At 59.5% G+C, this 23,730-nt stretch overlaps 3 protein-coding genes across 5 annotated transcripts; all 3 read left to right on the top strand.

The window, feature by feature from the left end:
- Positions 1-160: 160 nt before the first annotated feature.
- LAMTOR2 (late endosomal/lysosomal adaptor, MAPK and MTOR activator 2) lies at positions 161-2,165 on the top strand. 2 transcript variants are annotated; one of them, XM_056510612.1, is made up of 4 exons: positions 161-305; positions 1,327-1,489; positions 1,586-1,675; positions 1,947-2,165. In XM_056510612.1, exons 1-4 carry the CDS (start codon positions 238-240, stop codon positions 2,001-2,003), a joined length of 378 nt encoding a protein of 125 aa, XP_056366587.1. In that variant the 5' UTR covers positions 161-237; the 3' UTR covers positions 2,004-2,165. The 2 variants fall into 2 exon arrangements, with proteins under 2 accessions (XP_056366587.1, XP_056366588.1); XM_056510613.1 differs by lacking the exon at positions 1,586-1,675 and having other exon boundaries at positions 198-305.
- Positions 2,166-3,341: 1,176 nt separating this feature from the next.
- RAB25 (RAB25, member RAS oncogene family) lies at positions 3,342-6,632 on the top strand. The gene is made up of 5 exons (XM_056510901.1): positions 3,342-3,682; positions 4,455-4,650; positions 4,743-4,936; positions 5,089-5,169; positions 5,892-6,632. The coding sequence occupies exons 1-5, from the start codon at positions 3,643-3,645 to the stop codon at positions 6,020-6,022; spliced, it is 642 nt and encodes a 213-aa protein (XP_056366876.1). The 5' UTR covers positions 3,342-3,642; the 3' UTR covers positions 6,023-6,632.
- A 542-nt stretch (positions 6,633-7,174) lies between these two features.
- On the top strand, positions 7,175-13,451 carry LOC130263275 (ras-related protein Rab-11A-like). Of its 2 annotated transcripts, XM_056510797.1 has the most exons (5): positions 7,175-7,283; positions 10,276-10,471; positions 11,723-11,916; positions 11,980-12,060; positions 12,283-13,451. In XM_056510797.1, the coding sequence occupies exons 1-5, from the start codon at positions 7,244-7,246 to the stop codon at positions 12,417-12,419; spliced, it is 648 nt and encodes a 215-aa protein (XP_056366772.1). In that variant the 5' UTR covers positions 7,175-7,243; the 3' UTR covers positions 12,420-13,451. The 2 variants fall into 2 exon arrangements, with proteins under 2 accessions (XP_056366772.1, XP_056366771.1); XM_056510796.1 differs by having other exon boundaries at positions 11,723-12,060.
- The last annotated feature ends 10,279 nt before the right edge of the window (positions 13,452-23,730 follow it).

Raw genomic sequence — 23,730 nt, 5'->3', positions numbered from 1 at the left:
CCCGCCATCCCACCCCTGCCCCGTGCTCCCTTCTGCTGCCGAGGCCCCTCTGGAGTCCCGGCTCCCCGGAGCCCGGGCGGGACTACAACTCCCGGCATGCTCCGGGCCCCCTCCCACCGGGAAGCGGGCAGAACCCGGACGGGACTACAGTTCCCGGCATGCTCCGGGCGCGGCGCGCCCGCTTGCCGGCGCCGCCCGGCGCGGCCCCACCCCCGCCCCGCGGTGCCGGCGGCGGCCATGCTGCGGCCCAAGGCCCTGACGCAGGTGCTCAGCCAGGCCAACACCGGCGGCGTCCAGAGCACGCTGTGAGTGCGGGGGGCCGGGCGGGGGGCGGCTTTCCGCGAGCGGGCCCCGGGCGGTGCTTGATGCGGGGTGACGCCATTGCGGGGAGATGCTTTCTCTGCCCGGGGATGTTTCCCTTGTACCTACCCTGGCGGATACTGCCGTGTCCCTGCCCCAGGGAGTGCTTCCCCTGCCCAGAGATGCTGCCTACCATTCCTCCGTCCCTGCCCCAGCCCTTGCTCCTGCCCCACACCCTGTCCCTGCTCCTGCCCCACCCCCAACCCTTTCTCTTGCCCCACATCCTATTCCTGCCCCAGCCCTTGCTCCTGCCCCACACCCTGTCCCTGCCCCAGCCCTTGCTCCTGCCCCAGCCCTTTCTCTTGCCCCACATTCTATTCCTGCTCCTGCCCCAGCCCTTGCTCCTGCCCCACATCCTATTCCTGCTCCTGCCCCAGCCCTTGCTCCTGCCCCACACCCTGTCCCTGTTCCTGCCCCAGCCCTTTCTCTTGCCCCACATCCTATTCCTGCCCCAGCCCTTGCTCCTGCCCCACACCCTGTCCCTGCTCCTGCCCTGGCAATGCTGCCTGCCTTTCCCCTGTCCTCAGCCTCTGCTCAGGGATGCTCCCTGTCCCTGCCTGGGGAAGGCGAGGGGCTCTTCCAAGGGCAGGTGTGGGACTGAGGCACACATCCTGCATGGTGCTGGGACTGTGCACAGTGTGTGGGGCCGGGGCCTTGCACTGTTCCTGATGTCTGGTGCTAGGATGCCTCATGCACAGTGCAAGGGCCATGCACAGAGCTGGGGCCATGCACAGTGTTTGTCCCCCAGCCTGTGGCAGGTCCCACTGCTTCAACAGACATCCACCACAGCCCTGCACTGCCCTGCTCGGGCCTGGGGCCACTGCACGGCTCTCTGGCTTTGCCCCTGCAGAGTGAGAGTGTCTTGGGAGCAGTGCTTGGGACTGGGTGGGGGGTTTGCTGTGCCCCTGATACTGAAAGAGGGTCTGGTGTTGGAGGCATCAGTTTTCCCTGCCGTGTCCTTCCCAGGCTGCTGAACAATGAGGGCTCCTTGCTTGCCTACTCGGGCTATGGGGACACCGATGCCAGGGTCACTGCGGCCATCGCCAGCAACATCTGGGTGGCCTACGACAAGAATGGGCACCAGGCCTTCAATGAGGACAACCTCAAATTCATCCTCATGGACTGTATGGTATGTGGGGCTGGGGCCTGCCTGCCCTCCCTGGGCACCTGGCTGTGGTGCCAGGACCGAGCTGGGGTGCCACAGGTGCTGTTTCTCCCTGGGCAGGAGGGGCGAGTGGCCATCACACGGGTGGCAAACCTGCTGCTCTGCATGTACGCCAAGGAGACGGTCGGATTTGGGATGCTGAAAGCCAAGGTAAAGCTGGTGGGGAGATGGCTGGGGGTCAGCAGGGCCACATCGCTTTGATGTGGGAAAGAGCTGTTGAAGAGGATTGGGATGGAAGGGCTGGAGGAAGCTGCTGTTCCTGGGACATTCTTTGCACCTTGCAGAGACTCCTCTGTCCAGGCACTGCACCACACCTTTTAAGGTTCTAAACTGAAATATAAATTACAGTAAGTGAGTGGGCAGTGGGCACACAGGTTGCAAAACCCACCTGAGCGTGGCTCATGCCGTTCTCTGCTTGCAGGCACAGGCGCTGGTCCAGTACCTGGAGGAGCCGCTCACACAGGTGGCTGCATCGTGAGCAGGCAGTGAGGGCTCTGAGGTGCCACTGAGCCCTGACACCATCACTGGCGTGGGTTGGGCACGAGTGGCCCCACGGGCATCCTGGAGTTCCAGTGTGCTCTTAAAAATAAGGTGTCAGGAATACAAAAGCTGCGGGGAATAAACGTGTGTTTGATGCTTGTGTCCATTGCTTCTGTTGTTGGGGGAGCTGAGGGGTAACACAACCCAGCTGGGCAGTGTTTGGGAGGTGCCCTCTGCCCTGGGGAAAAACAAGTTGCAAGGGGCAGTTGTCAAAGGAGAGAGGTAACAACATTGCCAAGCCCCTGCACAGCCCTGCTGGTCACACTGGGATGGCTGGGGGTGGTGGGGGCTCCTTCCTGTCCCAATTTCCCTGGCTTTCACACGATGGCAGCAGAGGCGAGGGAACATTCACAGCGGCAGCAGCCGGGCTGAGGGGGGTTCTGCTCCTTCATCCTCGCTGCCATTGCACCCCACAGTGCCCTGCTCTGCCTTTGCTGTCCTGGCACCCCACACTGCCCTGCTCTGCCCGTGCTGCCCTCGCACCACACACTGCCCTGCTCTGCCCGTGCTGCCCTCGCACCACACACTGCCCTGCTCTGCCTGTGCTGCCATTGCACCCCACAGTGCCCTGCTCTGCCTTTGCTGTCCTGGTACCCCACAGTGCCCTGCTCTGCCCGTGCTGCCCTCGCACCACACACTGCCCTGCTCTGCCTGTGCTGCCATTGCACCCCACAGTGCCCTGCTCTGCCTGTGCTGCCATTGCACCCCACAGTGCCCTGCTCTGCCTGTGCTGCCATTGCACCCCACAGTGCCCTGCTCTGCCTTTGCTGCCCTGGTACCCCACACTGCCCTGCTCTGCCCGTGCTGCCATTGCTGCCCTGGCACCCCACACTGCCCTGCTCTGCCCGTGCTGCCTTTGCTGTCCTGGCACCCCACACTGCCCTGCTCTGCCCGTGTTGCCCTCGCACCACACACTGCCCTGCTCTGCCTTTGCTGTCCTGGTACCCCACAGTGCCCTGCTCTGCCTGTGCTTCCCCGCTCTGCCATCGCTGTCCTCGATGCCATCGCCCCTGTCCCGTCCCCAGGCTGTCACCGTGCCCTCCGTGCCCGTGCCATCCTCCCTGCCCTCTGTGCCCGTGCCATCCTCCCTGCCCTCCCTGCCCGTGCCATCTCCGTGCCCTCCGTGCCCGTGCCATCTCCGTGCCCGTGCCATCCTCGCCGCCCGCGCTGCCCGCTCTGCCCTCGCACCCCTCCTGCCCGCGCTGCCCAAACTGTTCCTGCCGTTCTCGCTGCCCTCGCCTGTCCTGCACTCGGGATCAGGCTCCTCCTCCAGCCGCCCCGTGACGGTCCCAGGGGTGACACTACCTGCCCAACCTGCGCTGCGACACCCGGTCCCACCCCTTGAGTCAACCGGCCGCGCTGCCGCCAGCTCGGCCTGTGTCGCCGCTGTCCCGGACCCCCGGCGCTCCCCGCACCCTTCTCTGCCGCTGGCTCCCCGGCAGAGGGGAGCTTCGGCGGCTCCGTCTCGTCGCTCGGCGCTCCGGGAGCCCGGCCCGCCCCGCCGCCTGTCGAGGCTCGGCAGCGGCGAGCAGGAAACGCAGGGCGGCCGTGCCAGGGCGGGCGGCAGCCGCGGCGACATGGGCAGCGCCGAGGAGGACTATAACTTTGTCTTCAAGGGTGAGTCCTGCTCTCCCTGCCAGCCCCCCGTCCCCAGAAGGGGTGGAGCAGAAAGCCAGGAGCTGCGGGGAGGGAAGCAGGGTGCCCTTTCCCCAGAGTGGCTGAGTCCCGAGCTGGGACGGTGTTGACTGTCCCTGCAGCTGGGATGGGCAGCGGGAGCTGGGGAGGCACCGACCACTGACACACTGAGGCCAGGGCTGGTGAGCGGTGCCAGGGTCCCCAGAGACCCGGGAAGATCCATTCTCACCCCAAGAGTGCAGGTGTGCAATTGCTGTTGTGGGATGTGGGGGCTGTGAAAGCTGGGGCTGAGTGTGTGAGATGTAAATAACACAAGAGCCTGTAACTCCCAGAGCAGTGGGCATTGAAAAGTCATTTGCTGTGGTGACCTGGGCACTGGGACATGCAGGGGACATGGGGGTCACACCTGAGCTGGAGAAATGGGGGCGAGGCCCCGCACCTCCCGTGCTGAGCTCCTTGGGCCCAGCTGGTCTCTGCCAGGTGCTATTGGCTGGACTCTGCTGGAGCTCAGTGCTCCCTTTGGGCTGTGCTGTGCCAGCTGTCCTGGTGCCCACTGCAGCAGGTGACCCAGGGCTCACCAACATCCTGGCCCTGCTCTGGGGCTGCACCAGAACATGGGGCCTGGCAGTCACACCAGGGGTTAAACCCTCTCAGCTGCCCAGCCTCTGCCACCTGCCTGGGCTCATCAGGCAGCAGGTGATGCCCGGTGCTGGAGGCTGGGCAGTCAGGTGGGGATTTCTCCTTCCTCCTACAGTCGTCCTGATCGGGGAGTCTGGGGTGGGAAAAACAAACCTGCTGTCTCGTTTTACCCGCAATGAGTTCAACCACGACAGCCGCACCACCATCGGCGTGGAGTTCTCCACGCGCACGCTGCTGCTGGGGGACGCCGTGGTGAAGGCTCAGATCTGGGACACGGCCGGCCTGGAGCGCTACCGCGCCATCACCTCCGCGTGAGGACGGGGTCCTGCTCCTCCCGGCTCAGCCCCTGGGGGAGGCTGCTAGGGGGGATCTGCAGCGTGGATGACGGTGGGTTCTGCCACAGGTACTACCGGGGGGCTGTGGGCGCCCTGGTCGTGTTTGATATCACCAAGCACCAGACGTACGATGTGGTGGATCGCTGGCTGAAGGAGCTCTACGACCACGCCGAGGCCAGCATCGTTGTCATGCTGGTGGGGAACAAGACCGACCTGGCACAGGCTCGAGAGGTGCCCATGGAAGAGGCAAAAATGTTTGCAGGTACGGGCTGCCACAGGGCCGGGGGCTTGAGAGCCTCCCCAAGAGCGTGGAGCTGCAGCAGTGCAGGCACCCGAACATCTCTAGAGGTGCTCCAGATTGGAGCCGTGTCCTCACCGGGCTCTGCATCACCTCAGGGGCTCCTCTCCTTGCAGACAACAACGGGCTGCTGTTTGTCGAGACCTCGGCGCTGGACTCCACCAACGTTGAGGAGGCGTTTGAGACCATCCTGAAGGGTACAGGGTCCCAGGGCATGGCAGGGTCCCGTTCCTGGGGATGCAGAGCTGGGCAGATGATGTGCAGCACTTCTCTCCCTGCTCCACTTGAGCTATTTGGGGCTGGTTTCATCAGCTCTTTTGATATTTTCTTTCTGGCTGCTTTGGTTTTCAGCCTTTGCTGCTGGGCGGTGCACTCCCCACACCCGAAGCTTTGTTCTCACGGCCCCTGGGCATCCCTGAAGCCCCAGGGGCTGCTTCTCCCCCATAATCTCCAGTCTCCTTCCTGTTGTCCTGGGCTCATGACTTGGTGTCTCCAGCATCCTGCCAAACCGGCCGTGGGGAGCTGGGGGGCGAGGGCTGGAGTGCAAGATCAGCTCTCCAGGAATGGCAGGCAGCAGCACGAGGTGTGCCATGCCACGCTGAGCCATGCCAAGGCAGGCAGTGCTGTTCCATGCCATGCTGTGCCAGGCAGTGCTGTGCTGAGCCAGCCTCAGCACGGGGTGAAGCACTAATCCCAGGTTGGGCAAGAGGAAATTGCCCAAGCACAGGGTGTTCACCAAATGCTGCAGGGATGAAACCTGTGGGAGCTGCTCCCTTGTCCCCCCTCAAGTCACCCATCTGCTGTGTGGAAAGAGAGCTCAGTGTGCCAAGCAGTGGGGGCTGCAGGCTTGAAGCTGTCCCTGCATCCTGAGGGGGGGCTTGGCTGATGCAGGCACCCCCTGGCACTTCTTCTTTTGCAGAAATCTTCCACAAAGTGCAGAAGCAGAAGCAGAGGAGCAGCCAAAGCAACACGGTGTCACTTGGCAGCGAGAGCCCTGCAAGCACAGCCCCAGCACAGGCAGAGAGGCGCCCGTGCTGCGTGGCCCTCTGAGCACCCCAGGAAACCCCCAGGGAGCCCCACAGCCCTGGGACACACCAGTGGCCACAGGCTGGTGTCACCCTGCCTGCACTGCCACCCCTGTCCTGGTGCAGCGGGGACCAGCAGCCTGGACAGGGGCCAAATTCTGCCATAAACAGTGAAAAGCACCATTTCCAGGAGCTCTTCTCTGTTTTGTTTTTGCTGGGCCCTGATTAGCATCACCACTGTCACATACTGTATCAGCCCTCCTGGACCTGCAGGGCAAAAGGACCAGGACACCCCCCAGGCACCTCTGGGGAAGAAGCCAGGAGGTTCTGGGCAGGATCATGCCAGCAACAGGAGCCTCTCTGATTTCTGCTGGCCCTGGGGATGCTCCTGTGGGGCCACCCTGTGCCATGCACTGAGGACAGGGCTGACCAGCCAGGGAGTTGAGCCAAGCCCCAGGGTGGGAAGTGGCAGCCCTCGGTCCTTGTCTGTCTCATCCCTAGACATCTGTCCATCCCAGGCAGCAGGACCAAGCAGAGGTGTCTGCATGGTGGGACAGGGCCAGTGCCATGGGGCTGGGAGCAGCTCTGTGTCCAGCACGGGCGTGACACAATCATTAAAGGACTTGTGAAATGCAGGTTTACTGAGCTGGAATTCCTGCGTGTTTGTGGTCCACGCCCTGGGTCCCCACCTTCATAATGTGCTGAAGATCGTGGCCAGCCCAGCTGGATGCCACGGCTCCCCTGTCCCCTCCTACCCCGATGCCGTGGCCCCCTGCACACCCTCCCACCCTAAGGCCATGCTCCCCCTGCGCCCCCTGCCCGGTTTACATCCCCTCTTCGAACGATGGCGCAGCCTCTGCCAGTTATCTGATAACCCTCGGAAACGGGATAATCCCCGCTGGATTCTCCATGTCTTCCCTCGCTTTCCCTTTGTACCAAGCCAGGCGTGCCAGCCCGGCTCCGTGTCACACCCGCGGGTCTGCGTGGAGCCCGTGGCCGTCACTGTCCCCGCCAGGCGCACACACAGGCGGTGGCCTGTCCCCGCCGCCGTGCAGCATCCCCGCCGCCCTTACCTGGCGCAGGTGAGCGCACCTGAGTGCTGACGGGCAGCGCCGGCCGCCAATGGGCGTGGAGCAGGAAAGGCTGTGGCCACCAATGGGTGGCGGGGGACAGCCCCAGGCAGGGCTGGAGGAGGCCCGGAAATCCCAGTTGGCCCAGTGGGAGCGGGGCTGCGCTGCTGGGCGAGATGCGGGGCAAGGACGATGAGTACGATTATCTCTTCAAAGGTGGGTGTGCTGCCCTCAGGGCTCCACGCAGCCCCTCGGCGTGGGACTGGGAGCCGGGGCTTGTACTGGGGTGTAACACTCAGTTCTGGGGAGCTGGGGTTTGTACTGGGGTGTAACACCCAGTTCCCAGTTCTCTGGAGCTGGGGCTGTACTGGGATCTAACACTCAGTTCCCAGTTCTCTGGAGCTGGGGCTGTACTGGGATCTAACACTCGGTTCTGGGGAGCTGGGGCTGTACTGGGACAGGCTCTTGGAGCCACAGTGCTGGAGTTTCTGCTGGTGGGAGCCCAGCATCCCCATGAGGCATCCCCCATCCCTGTGCATGGTCTGCTGTGGCCAAAGCAGGTGCTGGGGAAGCCAAGGGACATCTCAGCAGTGCCACAGCCTCCTGAGCCACCACAGGCAGGGTGTGAGCTCACCTGTGAGTCAGCCTGGCCACACAGCCCTGCCCCCGGGGCCCCGGGTAATTCCAGCCACCCACAGCTGTAATTCCAGCCAGCAATGTGCTGGTAGCCCCTGGCTCCTGCACACCTCCCCTGGCTGCTGCCCAGGAAAATCCTCCTCCCTGGAGTTACTCTGGGACCTGCTATGGGGGAAACTCTGATGCTAAGGGTTCCTCAAGTATGCTGCCCAGGCAGGGGCTGTCCCAGCTGCTCTGTTCTGTGCCTCCCCCTGTGCTGTGACTCTGAGTCTGTCCATCCCTTGTCATCCTACAGGAGCCAGGGCTGGGAGCAGCTGTCATAGGTTCTTCATTCCCCCCCTGGGCCTCATGGGTCTCTAGAGTTGTTAAAAAATAGGAGAACTCAGTTTTCAATGCAAGGCAGCTCGTCCCTTCCGAAGCAGAGCCAAAGGGGAGTGCAGTGTCCAGGGGCATGGAGCTGGGCTAGTGCTCCCAGGGCCCAAGGGCTCTGTCAGCCCAGCCTCCCCCTTGAGGAAAGGGAGATTGTCACAGCTGGAAGCAGCATTATCCCGAGTTCCACTGAAATTGCAAAGCACAGTGCGCATTCCAGATGTGCAAGGCCCCCATGCTGTGGGGGGCTCAGGATGGCTGGGAACAGCTCTGGGCAGGGCTGAGAGCCTTCCCTGGGGCCCTGTGTGCAGCTCCAGCTCTTTCCATCCCTGCAGTGTGCTAGGATGTTCGGGGCAGCGAGCACAGGATGTGCCAAATGCCTTTGTGGCTGGGGTAGGGGGTGCTGCTCCAGCCCCTGAGCCATTCAAGCCCAGGGCATGGGGCTCATCACCCCACAGGCTGCAGACCCTGCACACCCACCCTGCATCCCTGCTGTGCTCCAGAGCCTTCCAGAGCCTGCCATGGATGGGGATTGTGGCAGATGAGCTGGGGAAGCAGCAATTTCCTGTTGCTGGTAAAAAACAGAGCTCAGAGCAAAACTTCAAGGCTCAGAAGGTGGTAAGGAACCTGGGTCACCACTGGCCTGCATTTCCTGCTGTCCTATCCAGGGCAGTCCAGGCTGTTGTGGCCCTCTAGACCTCTGTGCAGTGGGCAGCAGCTGAGAAATCTCCCCAGCAGCCAGGCAAAGGTTGGGGGTTCTGCCCCTCTGCTCCACTTCAGTGAGACCCCCCTGCAGAGCTGCCTCCAGCTTGGGAAAAAGATGTGGAGCTCCTGGAAGAAGTCAAGGAGGCCACAGAGATGCTCCAAGGGCTGGAGCCAGGCTGGGAGAGCTGGGGATGTTCAGCCTGTAGAAGAAAAGGCTCTGGGGAAACCTCAGAGCCCCTTCAGTGCCTAAAGGGGCTCCAAGGGAGCTGAAGAGGGACTTTGGACAAGGGGCAATGGTTTTCCCCTGCCAGAGGGCAGGGTTAGGTGGGATATTGGGGAGGAATTCTTGGCTGTGAGGGTTTCCAGGGAAGCTGTGGCTGCCCCTGGATCCCTGGAAATGTCCAAGGCCAGGTTGGACAGGGCTTGGAGCAGCCTGGGGTGGTGGAACCAGATGGGTTTTACAGTCCCATCTACAAAACAGTTCTGTGGTGTGTGGAGGAGCTGCCCTTCCCTCACTGCAGCTGCTCTTGCAGCTTCCCTCAGTGATGCTAGAGAGCTGCTCCACTCCTGCTGGGCTTCCTGGCTGTTTGCTGGCTGCCCTGCACTGAGGGCTTGGGATGGGATGGGATGGGATGGGATGGCTGCACCATGCAGGGGAGCCACATCTACGAGCTGGGGCTGGTGGAGAGGGGATGTCCAGGACATGGAGCCACATCCTTGCAGGATGGTGGCTGCTGAGCCTTGAGTGTAGCTGTGCCTTGCTGGGGCTCCTGCAGTGTGTGGCACCCCAGTGGCCCCTTGCTGGTGCTGCTGTCCCTGTGTCCTCCCTGCCCTGGTCACTGGGTGGTTGTGAGCTCAGCCCTGGTGGGCAGATGTGTCCCACAGGTGGGAGAAGTGTCTGAGTACACTGGGGAATGAACAGGATCGGCAGTGAGGGAATTAAAAATAAATTTAAAAATAAAACAAAAAGCCTGTTGAGTCATAAACTCAACAAACTTGACTGGGGAGGTGTGTGATAAAGCTCTCCAGAGCCTGTTTCACCAGGTTTTACAGGAACCAGCCAGATCTGGGACAGGCAGAAAATTCATTTAACTCACACCCAGGGACTTCCCAGCTCGTGGGCTGGACCAGCAGCTGCAGAGGAGGATGCTTCCTTTCAGACCATGTCTTTGAGTCCTGCAGAGTGCCCTCGGGGCTGGAGGGCACACAGGCTGGCAGAGGAGCCCCAGCTCTGCCTGGCTCCCCCCACACAGGTCCTGACCCTGGTTTTCTGCCTGTTTTGGGGACACCAGTGCAGCTTTCCCATCCCCAGGGACAGAAACTCCTGGCAACTTCCCAGTGAGGACAGGGATTTTCTCAAGGGGTATTTACAGGCAGCAGTGATGCTGGAGGAGTGGAGGCAGCTGGATGAGAGGAGGTGGGGTGTGGCTGGGGGGCAGATGGGGAGATCCCCATCTTTCCTGGGTGCCTGGGGAGCTGACTCTGCCTTTGCCCCCAGTTGTACTCATTGGGGACTCAGGGGTGGGGAAGAGCAACCTCCTGTCGCGCTTCACCCGCAACGAGTTCAACCTGGAGAGCAAGAGCACCATCGGGGTGGAGTTTGCCACCAGGAGCATCCAGGTGGACAACAAGACAGTGAAGGCTCAGATCTGGGACACGGCGGGGCAGGAGCGGTACCGAGCCATCACCTCAGCGTGAGTGCCCTGCTCCGGGCCTGGGGCTCTGCGTGGGGCTGCTGGGACCCTGAACCTGCTGAGACCCCTGAGACCCCATCCCTGCTGGGACCCCTGTGACCCTGAACCTGCTGTGACCCCGTCCCTGCCGAGACCCCTGTGACCCTGAACCTGCTGTGACACCATCCCTGCTGAGACCCCGAACCTGCTGTGACCCTGAACCTGCTGTGACACCATCCCTGCTGTGACCCCCTGTGACCCTGAACCTGCTGAGACCCTGAACCTGCTGTGACCCCAAACCTGCTGTGACCCCGAACCTGCCATGACCCTGAACCTGCTGAGACCCCTGAGACCCTGAACCTGCTGAGACCCTGAACCTGCTGAGACCCCTGAGACCCCATCCCTGCCGTGACCCCATCCCTGCCGTGACCCTGAACCTGCTGTGACCCCGGTGACCCTGAACCTGCTGTGACCCTGTCCCTGCTGTGACACCTTCCCTGCCATGACCCCATCCCCGCTGTGACCCTGTGACCCCGTCCCCGCCGTGACCGCTGTCCCCACCATGACCCCATCCCCACCATGACCCCTGTGACCCCATCCCCACCATGACCCCGTCCCCTCCGTGCCCACTGTCTCCACCATGACCCCATCCCCACCGTGACCCCTGTGACCCCATCCCTTCTGTGACCCTGTCGCCTCTGTGACCCCTGTGACCCCATCCCCTCCATGACCCCATCCCCTCTGTGACCCCTGTGACCCCATCCCCGCTGTGACCCCGTCCCCTCTGTGACCCCTGTGACCCCATCCCCACCATGACCCCATCCCCACCATGACCCCATCCCCTCTGTGACCCTTGTGACCCCGTCCCTGCCATGACCCCTGTGACCCCATCCCCTCTGTGACCCCATTCCTGCCATGACCCCGTGACCCCATCCCCTCTGTGACCCCTGTGACCCCATCCCCTCTGTGACCCCATTCCTGCCATGACCCCGTGACCCCATCCCCTCTGTGACCCCTGTGACCCCATCCCCTCTGTGACCCCATTCCTGCCATGACCCTGTGACCCCATCCCCTCTGTGACCCCTGTGACCCCATCCCCTCTGTGACCCCATTCCTGCCATGACCCTGTGACCCCATCCCCTCTGTGACCCCTGTGACCCCGTCCCCTCTGTGATCCCGTCCTCATCATGACCCCGTCCCCTCTGTGACCCCGTCCCCGCTGTGACCCCGTCCCTGCTGTGACCCCGTCCCCTCGGTCCCCGCTGTCCCCAGGTACTACCGGGGGGCGGTGGGGGCCCTGCTGGTCTATGACATCGCCAAGTCGCTGACGTACGAGAGCGCCGAGCGCTGGCTGCGGGAGCTGCGGGAGCACGCCGCCGCCGGCATCGCCGTCATGCTGGTGGGCAACAAGAGCGACCTGCGGCACCTGCGGGCCGTGCCCACCGAGCGGGCCCGGAGCTTCGCAGGTACGGCCCGGCCCCGCCCAGCCCGGCTGGCCGGGGCTGCCCCTGAGCTCCCTGTTCCTGCAGAGGAGAACGGGCTGTCCTTCCTCGAGACGTCTGCTCTGGATTCCACCAACGTGGAGACAGCTTTCCACAGCATCCTGTCAGGTGAGGGGCAGCCAGGAAAGATAGGGGCAGGAATAGAGGTGGCTTTGGCTGTTGTGTCCTCTCAGGAGACACCCTGCCTGTCCTGGGTGGGATTTGGAATCCTGCTCCCCTGGATGGGACAGGCGACATTTGCACCCCTGGAGCTGTGTGTTTGAGGAGGGAGCAGATCCCCCACTGAAGTGCTCACCTAAAGGACGTTTTCCCTCCTCTCTCTGCTGGCAGAGATCTACCACACGGTGTCCCAGAGGCAGATGAGTGGCCAGCCAGAGCCCGAGTTCGGCCCCTCCAGCGCCATCGAGCCCATCCGGGTGCTGCCCACGCAGCAGGAGGGCCGGCAGGGGCCCTGCTGCCACATCTGAGCCTGGCTGCCCCAGCTGCACCCCAGCACCTGCTGGCATCCCCCTGCAGCCCTGCCAGCACAGCTCCCTGAGCACTGCAGGCCGTGTGTGCCCCTGTGTGCAGCAGATCCTGCAGGAGCAGCAGGGACCAGGCGTGTCCCCTCTGTCCCCAAGGCTGGCAGCAGCCATGCCCTGTGTCCCTGCTCCCTCCAGCCTGCAGGCACAGTCACTGGGTGGCACTGAGCAGCCTGAGCACGGCGAGTCCCTGTTTGGTGACACCTGCCCTGTGTGCAGCCCGTGGAGGGGATGCCGGGTGCATCCTCCTCCTGCTGAGGCCAGCAGTGATGCAGCCAGCTGTGCCTGCAGCACTGGGAGCTGTGGGTGCTGCTGGGGCCAGGGTGGGGCGTGGGGATGGTGTTTTTGTCTTGTGACCCTCTCCCTGTGGCATGAGCCCAGCAAAGGGGAAAGCTGTGACTCTTCCATGGAAAGAGATAGGGGCAGGAAGCCCTGAGGAGGGGACAGGGGGCAGAGGGTGGGAGCCAGTGTCAGCACTGGGGACCCCTCAGCTCCAGCTGCAAGGACCCCCAGCATGGCCTGGCCCTTCCTGCTGGGGGCACAGCACCCCTGGATGGGGTGTCTGCTGCACTGCTGGGATGGCAGTGGCATTGTCCCCTGCACCCTGCAGGGTGGGCATCACCAGGGTGCTGGGACAGACTGTGCTGAGCCCCCTGCTGCAGCCAGGGCCAGTCAGGGGGGTTCAGGTGGGAAAGGCTGACCCAGCACTGGGAGTGTGGCCCCTGCAGCCAGGGGTGGTTGGCAGGTGTCAGTCAGGGGGGTTCAGGTGGGAAAGGCTGACTCAGCACTGGGAGTGTGCCCTCTGCTGCAGTGTGGGGTTTTGGGGGGGTCTCTTTCCCTCCACAGCTGCCCCCAGTCTCTGCATCTCACTTGGCTGTGCCAGTAGGATCTGTGCCAGGGTTCCCCCTTGGGGCATGATTTATCAGTGAAACAGAAACTGAGGCAAAATCCCCAAATAAAGCTGCTGTTGAAGCCTTTTCTCTCTCTGCCAGGTCTTTCCTTGAGGCAGGAGCAGTGCCAGCCCCACATGGGGCAGCTGGGAAACATCCACAGGCAGTGAAGGGTGAGGAGGAGGAGGGTTGGGAGGAAGCTGTGACTGTAGCCTGGACAGGGGGGTGTCCTGCTGGGAGGGGACAGCTTGAAATTCAGGTGTGATCCTGCTGCCAGAAGTGGCCACAGCACATGAAAAGTGTCCCTTTTTATCCTCCCCTTTGCTGCCCCCTCAGCCCTGGCAGCACCTCCCCCTTGGCTCCAGCCCCCTGCCCCTCCAGAGGCAGCCCCATCCCCGAGCTGGCCAGACCCTCCCTGCCAAGCCCTGGTGTGATGCAGCTGAATGGTGCCCACTGTGCTTTCCCCCATGGCCAGCTCAGCTGGCAGAGCCCTGGCACCACGCAGACCAGCTGGAGCTGCAGCACCATCCCCTCCCACACCATCTGCCCACACCAAAACAGGAGCCAGGGGGTGATGTCAGGGCTGGAGAGGTGGGTGGGTGTGGGGATGGATGCTCTGCAGAGGGACAGGCTGAGCCAAGTGTCCCCTGGGCCATGGATGGGCATGGGCAGCTCCTTTGGGCTCATGGAGACACTTCTGGCCTGGGTAACTGAGTTTTATTCCAGGCTTCCCAGTTTTCAGAGGTTTTCTGCTGGGATGGAGGAGTGGGAAGGGTGAAATGTGGCACAGGGTGGCTCATGGATGTGGGACCTCGGGAGCTCAGCATCTCACAGGGGCTTTAATGAGCCCCCAAAATGCTGCCAAAAGCAAGGGACTGGTGGGAGATGCAGGAGGGGGGGCAGAGGGAGGTCCAGCCCCCCTTGTTCCCAACCACTGCTCCTGGCCCTTCCTAAAGAGTGAACAGACACAAACCAAGAGCAGACACCAAGTTTCTTAAGTAATAATACTTTAATAAAATTAAGTTCTTAATGTAATTTAGCACATTTAATACATTAACCCTTTCCCTTCTTTGTTTTCTACAAGTTGTGCAACATCATTATTTTAATTTTATTTTATTTTAATTTTTTTCCTTCTCCCATTATACTATATGCCTCAAAACTCAGACAACAAGCCTAACTCTACTTCTATGTTCGGTTATATCTCTCTCTCAGGCCTTTATTTTTGCTTGATGCCAGAGAGATGAAAATACCTGGATGGAACATGTGATCGGTTTCCAATAGTAACAATCCCGACTACAGGTTTCCTATGATGTTAAAAAAAAAAAAAAAAAAGAGGGGGGAAAAATAATAATAAAAAAAAAATTAAAAAAAAAGAGAAAATCAAACACAGAATAGCAGGGAATGGAGTTTCAATGGAAGGGCCACACAGTCAGCACGGGTGACTCGTGGCCAGCTGGCTCAGCACGAGGTGGGGCAGGAGGGTGTGACAGCACCAGAGCAAGGAGAGCAGCTCCAGAAAACTTCACATCAGCCTGGAGGGAGGGTGAGAGGAAATCAGCGTGGTGTGTGCAGGGTGCTATCAGTGAGATCAGCTGCTGCAGGGACCCCCAAAGCCTTGGGCTCGGCTTGAGCACGTCTCAGGTGGGAAATCCCACTGAGCTGATCCCAACAGCAGCAGGCTGGAGCCTGGGTCTCTCTGATAGCAGGGCAGAGCCAGAGGGGGTCTCTGCAGCCCCACAGGCTCCTGGTTTCACAGCTGGATGCCTGGGGGCTGCTCTGGGCACCCCTGGGGATTCCCTTGGCTTGCCTGGGGCTGGGATCAGAGCTGGCTCCAGACCTGCCAGCCTGGGATCTGCCAGCCCTCCTGCCCATTGACTTTCATGTTTGCTGGTTTCTAACCCAGGAGCAAATCCCACACTGCAAAACAGGATCCAGCCCCTGGTCTTTTTTCTTTTCCCCTTTTCTTTTATGATTATCCTGAACAGAATTCATAAAGAAAAAGGAAAAAAGAATGATGTTTCACAGGTAAGCAAAACAGCCTGTGACTACAGCTTGGATCCCAGCTCTTGGGAGCCAAGAGCAGATCTCAATGGCCACACCACACTGCTACCTCTCACCACTCCATTTCTCTGCAAATTGTTTCAAAAGCATCATCATAAGCCCAGAAAGCACATCCTGCTGTCAGCAGCCCAGTGCCACCACTGGAGGGGGACTTCATTTTCACACAGGCAGTAGTGGAACTACTCCAGATTTTTCATTAGTGTCACTTTACTGGGGGTGACTTTCAATTTGCTCCATCAGCAGCCCTGAAGCGATGCTGAAGCAGCTCCAGTGGGGATGTGCAGCCTGCCAGGGCTGCAGGGACTCCAGATTCCAGCAGAGTAACCTCTGGGACAGGGGAGTCACACAGGAGGGAGACAGGAGCTGCCCAACCTCTGCTGGCACTGCACAGCCAAACCAACTCCAGCTGAACTTTCCACTGGGTCAACTGACAGCAGAACGTGACTTCAAGTTTCTCCAGGATGTGAAAACGCACATTAAACACAGAGATTGCTCCCTGACATCCTAGGAAGGGTTTGGGAAGAACCAGCCCAGGCTGGCTCTGCTGCCACCAAGGACACCTTGCTAAAGTGCATCCACTCTCCAGTCCAGGGCACCACTGCACCTTGTCCACCTCTGACGCTTCTTCAAGTATCAAATCAAAGAAAATGAGGTAAAACAAAACGGAAAGAGCAAACAGGGCGCCTCCCACCCCGGTGGGGAAGGAGCAGGCGCTGGATTCCACCGAGCACGAGCCCCCCGAGGGCAGAGACACTGCCCTGCTTCCCAAACCCCCCAGGGGGGCCTGGGGATCTGATTCACAGTGCTATTTGTACAGAAACCGAATGAGAACTGTCTTCATTCCTGTCCTGACTATTGCATGGCTTTGCTGAGTGCTGAATGCTGGTCAAGGCTGCCCCAGCCCCCAGAGCAGGCACAGGGAGCCAGGGGAGTCACCGTGCTTCTCAAGGCATCTGTGGATGCTCCTGAGCTGCAGGAGATGCAGGGGTTTGCTACAGCTGAGCCACAGCACAGAGGAGAGGAGCACAGGCTAAACCCAGAGGGAACCAACTTCCAAGGGTTTTTCTTTGTGGCACTTGGCTCTGCTAATTGACAGCGCTGCCTCTCGGATGTGGCTGAGTTCCCTCCTTTAAGCAGAGATCCTGGTGCAGTGCAAAGCACCAGCGGTGCTGCAGAGAGCAGCGCTGGGCTGTCTCTGGAATGGATGGAGCAGCTGGCAGGGCTGCCCTGCCCTGCAGAGCTCAGAGCGGCGTTGCCACCGCAGCACCCCCAGTGCTGCCGGCTCCAGGGGCCCTTGCTCTGCTCCTGGCACTGCAGGGGCTCAGGATGCATCCATCCACATCGCTGTGCTGGGAGAACAGCCCTCAGCCTGCTTTGTGCCAGGAGAGCCACTGTCCCCGAGCAGAGCAGCGCCGGGGCAGTGCCGGGAGGCAAGGCTGCGGCTCACGGATGTCATGGCCCATCCTGGCTGCAGGAATGCCCTCCTGGGCCAGCAGGGATTTTCCAAACATCCCACCCGCAGCTCCAGTGCTCAAAAGTGATGTTTAAAGGCCAAGCAAAGCAACACCCAACAACCCAAATCTCCTGGAAGGCGCCACACGCTAAGCGAGCGCACGGCGTCCCCCGGGGTGAGAGAGAAAAGAAAAAAGAAGGAAATAAAACAAACGAGGAGGGAACAAAGCAACCCTAATGCCCTGACCCTGCCCAGTGCCAGGGCAGAGCCTCCACCCAGCACCAGCTGCCTTCCAGCTCTGTCTGTCACCTTACAGAGGGGAGATCACCCAATCTTCCTTTCCTTCTCCGTCCCGCCTGCCCATCCCAGCATCGTCCCACCTTTGGTGCTTGGAGAAGTTCAGAAGCCAAGAACAGCCCAAGGAAAGTAACAGCAACTTTGAACATTTTTCTGCAATTTCCTGCTCCAAGCCCAAGGCTGGAAGTCAGAATAAGGCAAAAATTAATGGCCTAAAACTTCCTTATTTTGTTCCATGACTAGCCAAATCTGTCTATTTTTATTTAAAAAGCAACATAAGCCCCCAAACGTATCTTTTTAAAAAAATACATATTATTAGACCCTTTTTTTTTTTTTTTTGTCTTTTCTTTTCCCCCCTCTATAAAAATAACTTCAGGACTTTGATTGACAGAAGGTACCAGTTGGTGGTCATTATTTTGTTAGGCTTTCGGTCATTTATTTGTTTGCTTCAGAAAAATAGTACCAAAAAAACATGAAGTTCCTGGGGAAGTTAACAATGATCATGTTCACAAGTTTATTTTACATTCTGCTCTGTCTGGGATCACTTGGATCTACTATAGATTAAACAATATGGATAGCATCTACTATTTGCACTAGTTAATTTTTTTTTTTTTAATCTTTACTCTAGGATTATATGAAATAAATTTGAGTGTTTATTATTATTAACATTTTTTTAATACCCATTAATGCAAACCTTTTTTTGTTTTTCTTCTCGTTTTTGGTTAAAAACAAACAAACAAACAAACAGGAAAAAAAAAAATTTCTTACTTTAAAATGCTTCTTTGAAAGGCAACAGAGCAGAAGCATCACCCCCATCTTCCTGCTGCTTTGGGAGGGGGGAGCAGGATTTGGGGGTGAGGGGGGCAGAGTCCCCACTGCCCAGCCCACAGGGAGGTGGTGGCTGCTCTGCACATCCCTAAAGCAGCTCCTGGGCAGGATCCTGCAGCAGCTCAGGGTGTGCTGGGGCCAGGCACGGGCTGAAGTGCTGCCCTGGACTCAGGGAGGCTCAGCAGCAGCTGGGGCACTCCCAGCTCTGGCTGTGCCTCGCAGGGGCTGTGCCCACTCTGGCTGGAGATGGGCTCAGCTCTTCCCTCCCTGTGCAAGCTCAGCCCCTGCTCAAAGCACCCTGGAACCAGCTCTGCTCTGGCACCAGCTCCAGGGAAGGGTTCTCAGGGTCATGGCCTGAGCACTGGGACCAAACCACTGTCCCTGCACCCGGCCAGCACAGGGAGCCAAAGCCCAAAGGGAGGCACAGACAGAGCCCCCCATGGTCTGCAGAGCCCCCTCAGTCCTGCCCAGCAAGGCTGGGGAAGGACCAGAAACCCTCACCTGGCTCTGGGCTCTCTGCAACCAGCCCAGGGACAGAGCTGCCCTGGCTGCAGGGATGGAGTCAATGCTGGAGGGTGGGGAGAGGGGAATGCCAGCTCTGCCTCTGCACAGGCAGCTCCCACCCTGTCCCAAGGACCCTCAGCAGGAGCAAACCTGCTCCCCACCCTGTCCCAGGGACCCTCAGCAGGAGCAAACCTGCTCCCCAGAGCCCCCAGGGACCCTCAGCAGGAGCAAACCTGCTCCCCACCCTGTCCCAGGGACCCTCAGCAGGAGCAAACCTGCTCCCCAGAGCTCCCAGAGACCCTCAGCAGGAGCAAACCTGCTCCCCAGAGCTCCCAGGGACCCTCAGCAGGAGCAAACCTGCTCCCCAGAGCCCCCAGGGACCCTCAGCAGGAGCAAACCTGCTCCCCACAGCTCCCAGGGACCCTCAGCAGGAGCAAACCTGCTCCCCAGAGCCCCCAGGGACCCTCAGCAGGAGCAAACCTGCTCCCCAGAGATCCCAGGGACCCTCAGCAGGAGCAAACCTGCTCCCCAGAGCCCCCTGGCTGAGTCAGGCCGGGCTGGACCCCGGGGTGCTCAGGGAAGGGCTGGCTCACAGTGGGACCAAGGGTTGCCCCCGAGCCCAACCCAGCCAGACCTGACCCTCAGCAGGGGGATTCCAGATGGAGCAGCCACAGGATGGGGGCAGGCTTGGGTTTATAGTGGTTTTTCTCTTCTACTTCTCTGCTTTTAATTACCTTTTTTTAAATTTTTTTTTTTTTTTTTTTGTTTAAATACATCCAACTGTGTTAATTTCTTATTTGTGGAAAGGGCTATCTGCACCATAACTATCACCTTTACATACACACACGCACACACGAAAAAGGAAACATATATTAAAAACACTTTTTAAGCAATACTCTGGATACAAATGTATTTTTTAACCTACATATATTCTAAACCTTCTAAACTTTTAAGGATCACTTTATCATAAAATAAAATATCCTTTTTTCTTATAATAAATTACCTAATAAAAAGTATTTTTATTAGCCCAGTTCCTTGCTACATTTACATGTAATAAATGCATTTATTAAAATAGAATATTAAATTATAAAGAAATGTTCTAATTTTAAAATCTTAATCTTTTTTTCCCTCCTCTCTCTCTCTTTAAAAAACACCAGGAAATGCATCAAAATAAACCCTTCAAACACCAAACAAAACAGGTTGGAGTATTTTGATTTCAGAGGTTAACAATATTAACAGTCTGAGCCTTTGTATGTATGAAGATTATTATTTTTTTAAGAAAGAAAGAAAAGAGAAAAAAATAATAGATATCCCTCCAGCTGAAAAATACTTTTGCAAATGGGAGCTAGGACAAGATATTTTTATAGTATCTCCTCATTAACTATAAATCCAATTTTGGTTCTTTCTTCTTTCTTTTATTATGCATTATAATACACACTATTCTCTATATAATTTATGTCGATGAGGATGACATCACAGCATGATATTACTTTATCCCTCCGTTTTCCTTTGTTATGTTTTGTCACCCGCTCCCCCGCACCGTCCCTGGGCCGGGAGTCGCTGTCCCCGCCCCAAACACCGCCCGAAGACGCAGCTCTGGGGACGCGGCACTGTCGCGACATCCCCGACCGGGTGACACCGCCCCGCCCTGGCACGGCTCGGCTCCGCCCGGGACGGCACAGCCGCAAGGAAAGGTGGTAGGATGAGGCAAAATGCAGCACAGCCCCAAAGCCCGCTGCTTGTTCACAGCCAGCGCAGAACTCGGGACAGTTTGGTAAAATACAGGTGGGAATCTCAGCTCGGGACAGCGGGCAGCGAGTTACAGCCGCTCCATCCCCGGGACTGGAACCGCGTTACAGCCGCTCCATCCCCGGGACTGGGACCGCGTTACAGCCGCTCCATCCCCGGGACTGGGACCGCGTTACAGCCGCTCCATCCCCGGGACTGGAACCGCGCTACAGCCGCTCCATCCCCGGGACTGGAACCGCGTTACAGCCGCTCCATCCCCGGGACTGGGACCGCGTTACAGCCGCTCCATCCCCGGGACTGGAACCGCGCTACAGCCGCTCCATCCCCGGGACTGGAACCGCGCTACAGCCGCTCCATCCCCGGGACTGGGACCGCGTTACAGCCGCTCCATCCCCGGGACTGGAACCGCGTTACAGCCGCTCCATCCCCGGGACTGGGACCGCGTTACAGCCGCTCCATCCCCGGGACTGGAACCGCGCTACAGCCGCTCCATCCCCGGGACTGGAACCGCGCTACAGCCGCTCCATCCCCGGGACTGGGACCGCGCTACAGCCGCTCCATCCCCGGGACTGGGACCGCGTTACAGCCGCTCCATCCCCGGGACTGGAACCGCGTTACAGCCGCTCCATCCCCGGGACTGGGACCGCGCTACAGCCGCTCCATCCCCGGGACTGGAACCGCGCTACAGCCGCTCCATCCCCGGGACTGGGACCGCGTTACAGCCGCTCCATCCCCGGGACTGGAACCGCGTTACAGCCGCTCCATCCCCGGGACTGGAACCGCGCTACAGCCGCTCCATTCCCGGGACTGGGACCGCGTTACAGCCGCTCCATCCCCGGGACTGGGACCGCGTTACAGCCGCACAATCCCCGGGACTGAAACCGCGTTACAGCCGCTCCATCCCCGGGACTGGAACCGCGCTACAGCCGCTCCATCCCCGGGACTGGAACCGCGCTACAGCCGCTCCATTCCCGGGACTGGGACCGCGTTACAGCCGCTCCATCCCCGGGACTGGGACCGCGTTACAGCCGCACAATCCCCGGGACTGAAACCGCGTTACAGACGCACAATCCCCGGGACTGGAACCGCGCTACAGCCGCACAATCCCTGGGACTGGAACCGCGTTACAGCCGCTCCATCCCCGGGACTGGGACCGCGTTACAGCCACACAATCCCTGGGACTGGAACCGCGTTACAGCCGCTCCATCCCCGGGACTGGAACCGCGTTACAGCCGCTCCATCCCCGGGACGGGCAGCGAGTTACAGCCGCACAATCACATTGATGGAACCCCGGAACAGCAGCTCCATCCCAGTGATGGCACCGCGCTACAGCCGCTCCATCCCCGGGACAGGCAGCGAGTTACAGCCGCACAATCCCATTGCTGGCACCACGCTATAGCCGCGCCATCCCCGGGACTGGAACCGCGTTACAGCCGCACAATCCCCGGGACTGGAACCGCGCTACAGCCGCTCCATCCCCGGGACTGGGATCGCGTTACAGCCGCACAATCCCCGGGACTGGGACCGCGTTACAGCCGCTCCATCCCCGGGACTGGAACCGCGTTACAGCCGCTCCATCCCCGGGACAGGCAGCGAGTTACAGCCGCACAATCACATTGATGGAACCCCGGAACAGCCGCTCCATCCCAGTGATGGCACCGCGTTACAGCCGCTCCATCCCCGGGGATGGAACTGCGGTACAGCCGCACCATCCACGGGACGGGCATCGAGTTACAGCCGCACAATCCCATTGCTGGCACCACGCTATAGCCGCGCCATCCCCGGGACTGGAACCGCGTTACAGCCGCACAATCCCATTGATGGCACCGCGTTACAGCCGCTCCATCCCCGGGACTGGAACCGCGGTACAGCCGCTCCATCCCCAGTGACAGCACCGTGTTACAGCCGCTCCATCCCATTGATGGCACCGCGCTACAGCCGCTCCATCCCCGGGGATGGCACTGCTTTACAGCCACACAATCCCGTTGATGGCACCGCGCTACAGCCGCTCCATCCCCAGTGACAGCACCGTGTTACAGCCACACAATCCCATTGATGGCACCGCGCTACAGCCGCTCCATCCCTGGGGTTGGCACCGCGTTACAGCCGCTCCACCCCAGTGATGGAATCCCGTTACAGCCGCTCCATCCCAGTGACGGCACCACGCTACAGCCGCTCCATCCCATTGATGGCACCGCCTTACAGCCGCTCCAGCCCTAGGGCTGATCCTGCCGATCCTGCCCGGACCCAGACACGTCCTGCCCGCAGCCCAGCGCCTTCCAGCACAGCTCTGCTCTCTCTGCTCCCAGCCCCGGTTTTTGGGCACCTGCCCTCGGTGCCACAGCTTGTGCCCGCGTGTCGCTGCCTCACAAAAGGGCTCCACCACCAACATCCACCACAGAATTGCTCAGCACGGCTCAGCTCCGTCCCCAGCCTGGCTCCACCGGCCCCAGGGGCTGATGCAAACCCCGAGGAGTTCCCCACTGCCCAGCCGGGCGAGCAGGAACCCGCGGCGCCCCTGGGGAGGTGCCCGTGTCCTGTCACCGCTCCCAGGAACCGACCCCACTCTGCTGGGATGTGATTTTGTCATGGAGGTCTCATGGAACAGGCTTCCCACAAGGGTCCTGCTGCTCCTAATCTAGAGGGAGAAAGACCCAGTTTGGTGTGTCAGGTGCCAGCTCCACCTGCCTCCCTCCGGGTCAGGCGCAAGCGGGGTGTCCCCATCACCTCAGCACTCCAAGGGGGTTATCCCAAAAGCCTGGGGAGGATTGTGGGGGCAGCTGGAGCCAGCGAGGCTCAGTCCAGCTGGTTCACATTACATCCTCATGGTGGGAGGGAAGGGGAGAAGTGCAGGGACCCAGCTCGGTGGGCGCTGCAGAAAAGGGATGGGTGCAGGAGGAGGGGGCTGTCTTTAGTTATCGTTATTGCTGGTGAATTAGACCAACAAGCCATTTTTAGTCACCTATCAAGGAAGATACAAGTCAGAGCAAATAGTTAAGGTCATGGGCATTTTTCTTGTTTTTTGTTTTTATTTTTTTTTTTTTTTAAAGATTTTTATATATATACATATATTTAAAAAGAGAGAAAAAAAAAAATTACGCAAATTTGTTGTTTAAGCCCCGCAACCGGGTTCCCCATGGATGCCAACAGGCAGGGCCCAGGCTGCCCCTCTCTGGGTGCCCCACGGGGCCAGGGAGAGGCCCGAGCCCCCCGAGCTCCCTGCAGCCCCCGCTCGAGGCAGAGGTAGCTCTCGGTGCATTTACAGCGCCTGTTTTTTCTTTCTTCCAAAGTTGCTACATCAAAATATGGAGTCGGTGGGGGGTACAGCGGGAAGCAGGGGAACGGGGAAAAAAATTCAAAATAAAACAGGGGCCGAAATACTTCTATTCATTTTAAACTAGAACTGCTACATCAAGCTTTTTTTTTAATATATATGTATATGTATATATATATGTGTATATATATATATATATAA

Source organism: Oenanthe melanoleuca, chromosome 25 (assembly GCF_029582105.1).
Source record: "Oenanthe melanoleuca isolate GR-GAL-2019-014 chromosome 25, OMel1.0, whole genome shotgun sequence".
NCBI lineage: Eukaryota > Metazoa > Chordata > Aves > Passeriformes > Muscicapidae > Oenanthe > Oenanthe melanoleuca.
The sequence above is the reverse complement of the archived record's forward strand: the minus strand, read 5'-3'. Positions and strand labels throughout refer to the sequence as shown.

Excerpts from the sequence above, each read along its gene's own strand:
- LAMTOR2 (XM_056510612.1), top strand. The coding sequence starts at position 238 with ATGCTGCGGCCCAAGGCCCTGACGCAGGTGCTCAGCCAGGCCAACACC. Across the intron at positions 306-1,326 it reads GGCGGCGTCCAGAGCACGCT|GCTGCTGAACAATGAGGGCT; the intron begins GTGAGTGCGGGG and ends TGTCCTTCCCAG. Across the intron at positions 1,676-1,946 it reads TTGGGATGCTGAAAGCCAAG|GCACAGGCGCTGGTCCAGTA; the intron begins GTAAAGCTGGTG and ends CTCTGCTTGCAG.
- RAB25 (XM_056510901.1), top strand. The coding sequence starts at position 3,643 with ATGGGCAGCGCCGAGGAGGACTATAACTTTGTCTTCAAGG. Across the intron at positions 3,683-4,454 it reads CTATAACTTTGTCTTCAAGG|TCGTCCTGATCGGGGAGTCT; the intron begins GTGAGTCCTGCT and ends TTCCTCCTACAG. Across the intron at positions 5,170-5,891 it reads GTTTGAGACCATCCTGAAGG|AAATCTTCCACAAAGTGCAG; the intron begins GTACAGGGTCCC and ends CTTCTTTTGCAG.
- LOC130263275 (XM_056510796.1), top strand. The coding sequence starts at position 7,244 with ATGCGGGGCAAGGACGATGAGTACGATTATCTCTTCAAAG. Across the intron at positions 10,472-11,722 it reads TACCGAGCCATCACCTCAGC|GTACTACCGGGGGGCGGTGG; the intron begins GTGAGTGCCCTG and ends CGCTGTCCCCAG. Across the intron at positions 12,061-12,282 it reads TTTCCACAGCATCCTGTCAG|AGATCTACCACACGGTGTCC; the intron begins GTGAGGGGCAGC and ends CTCTGCTGGCAG.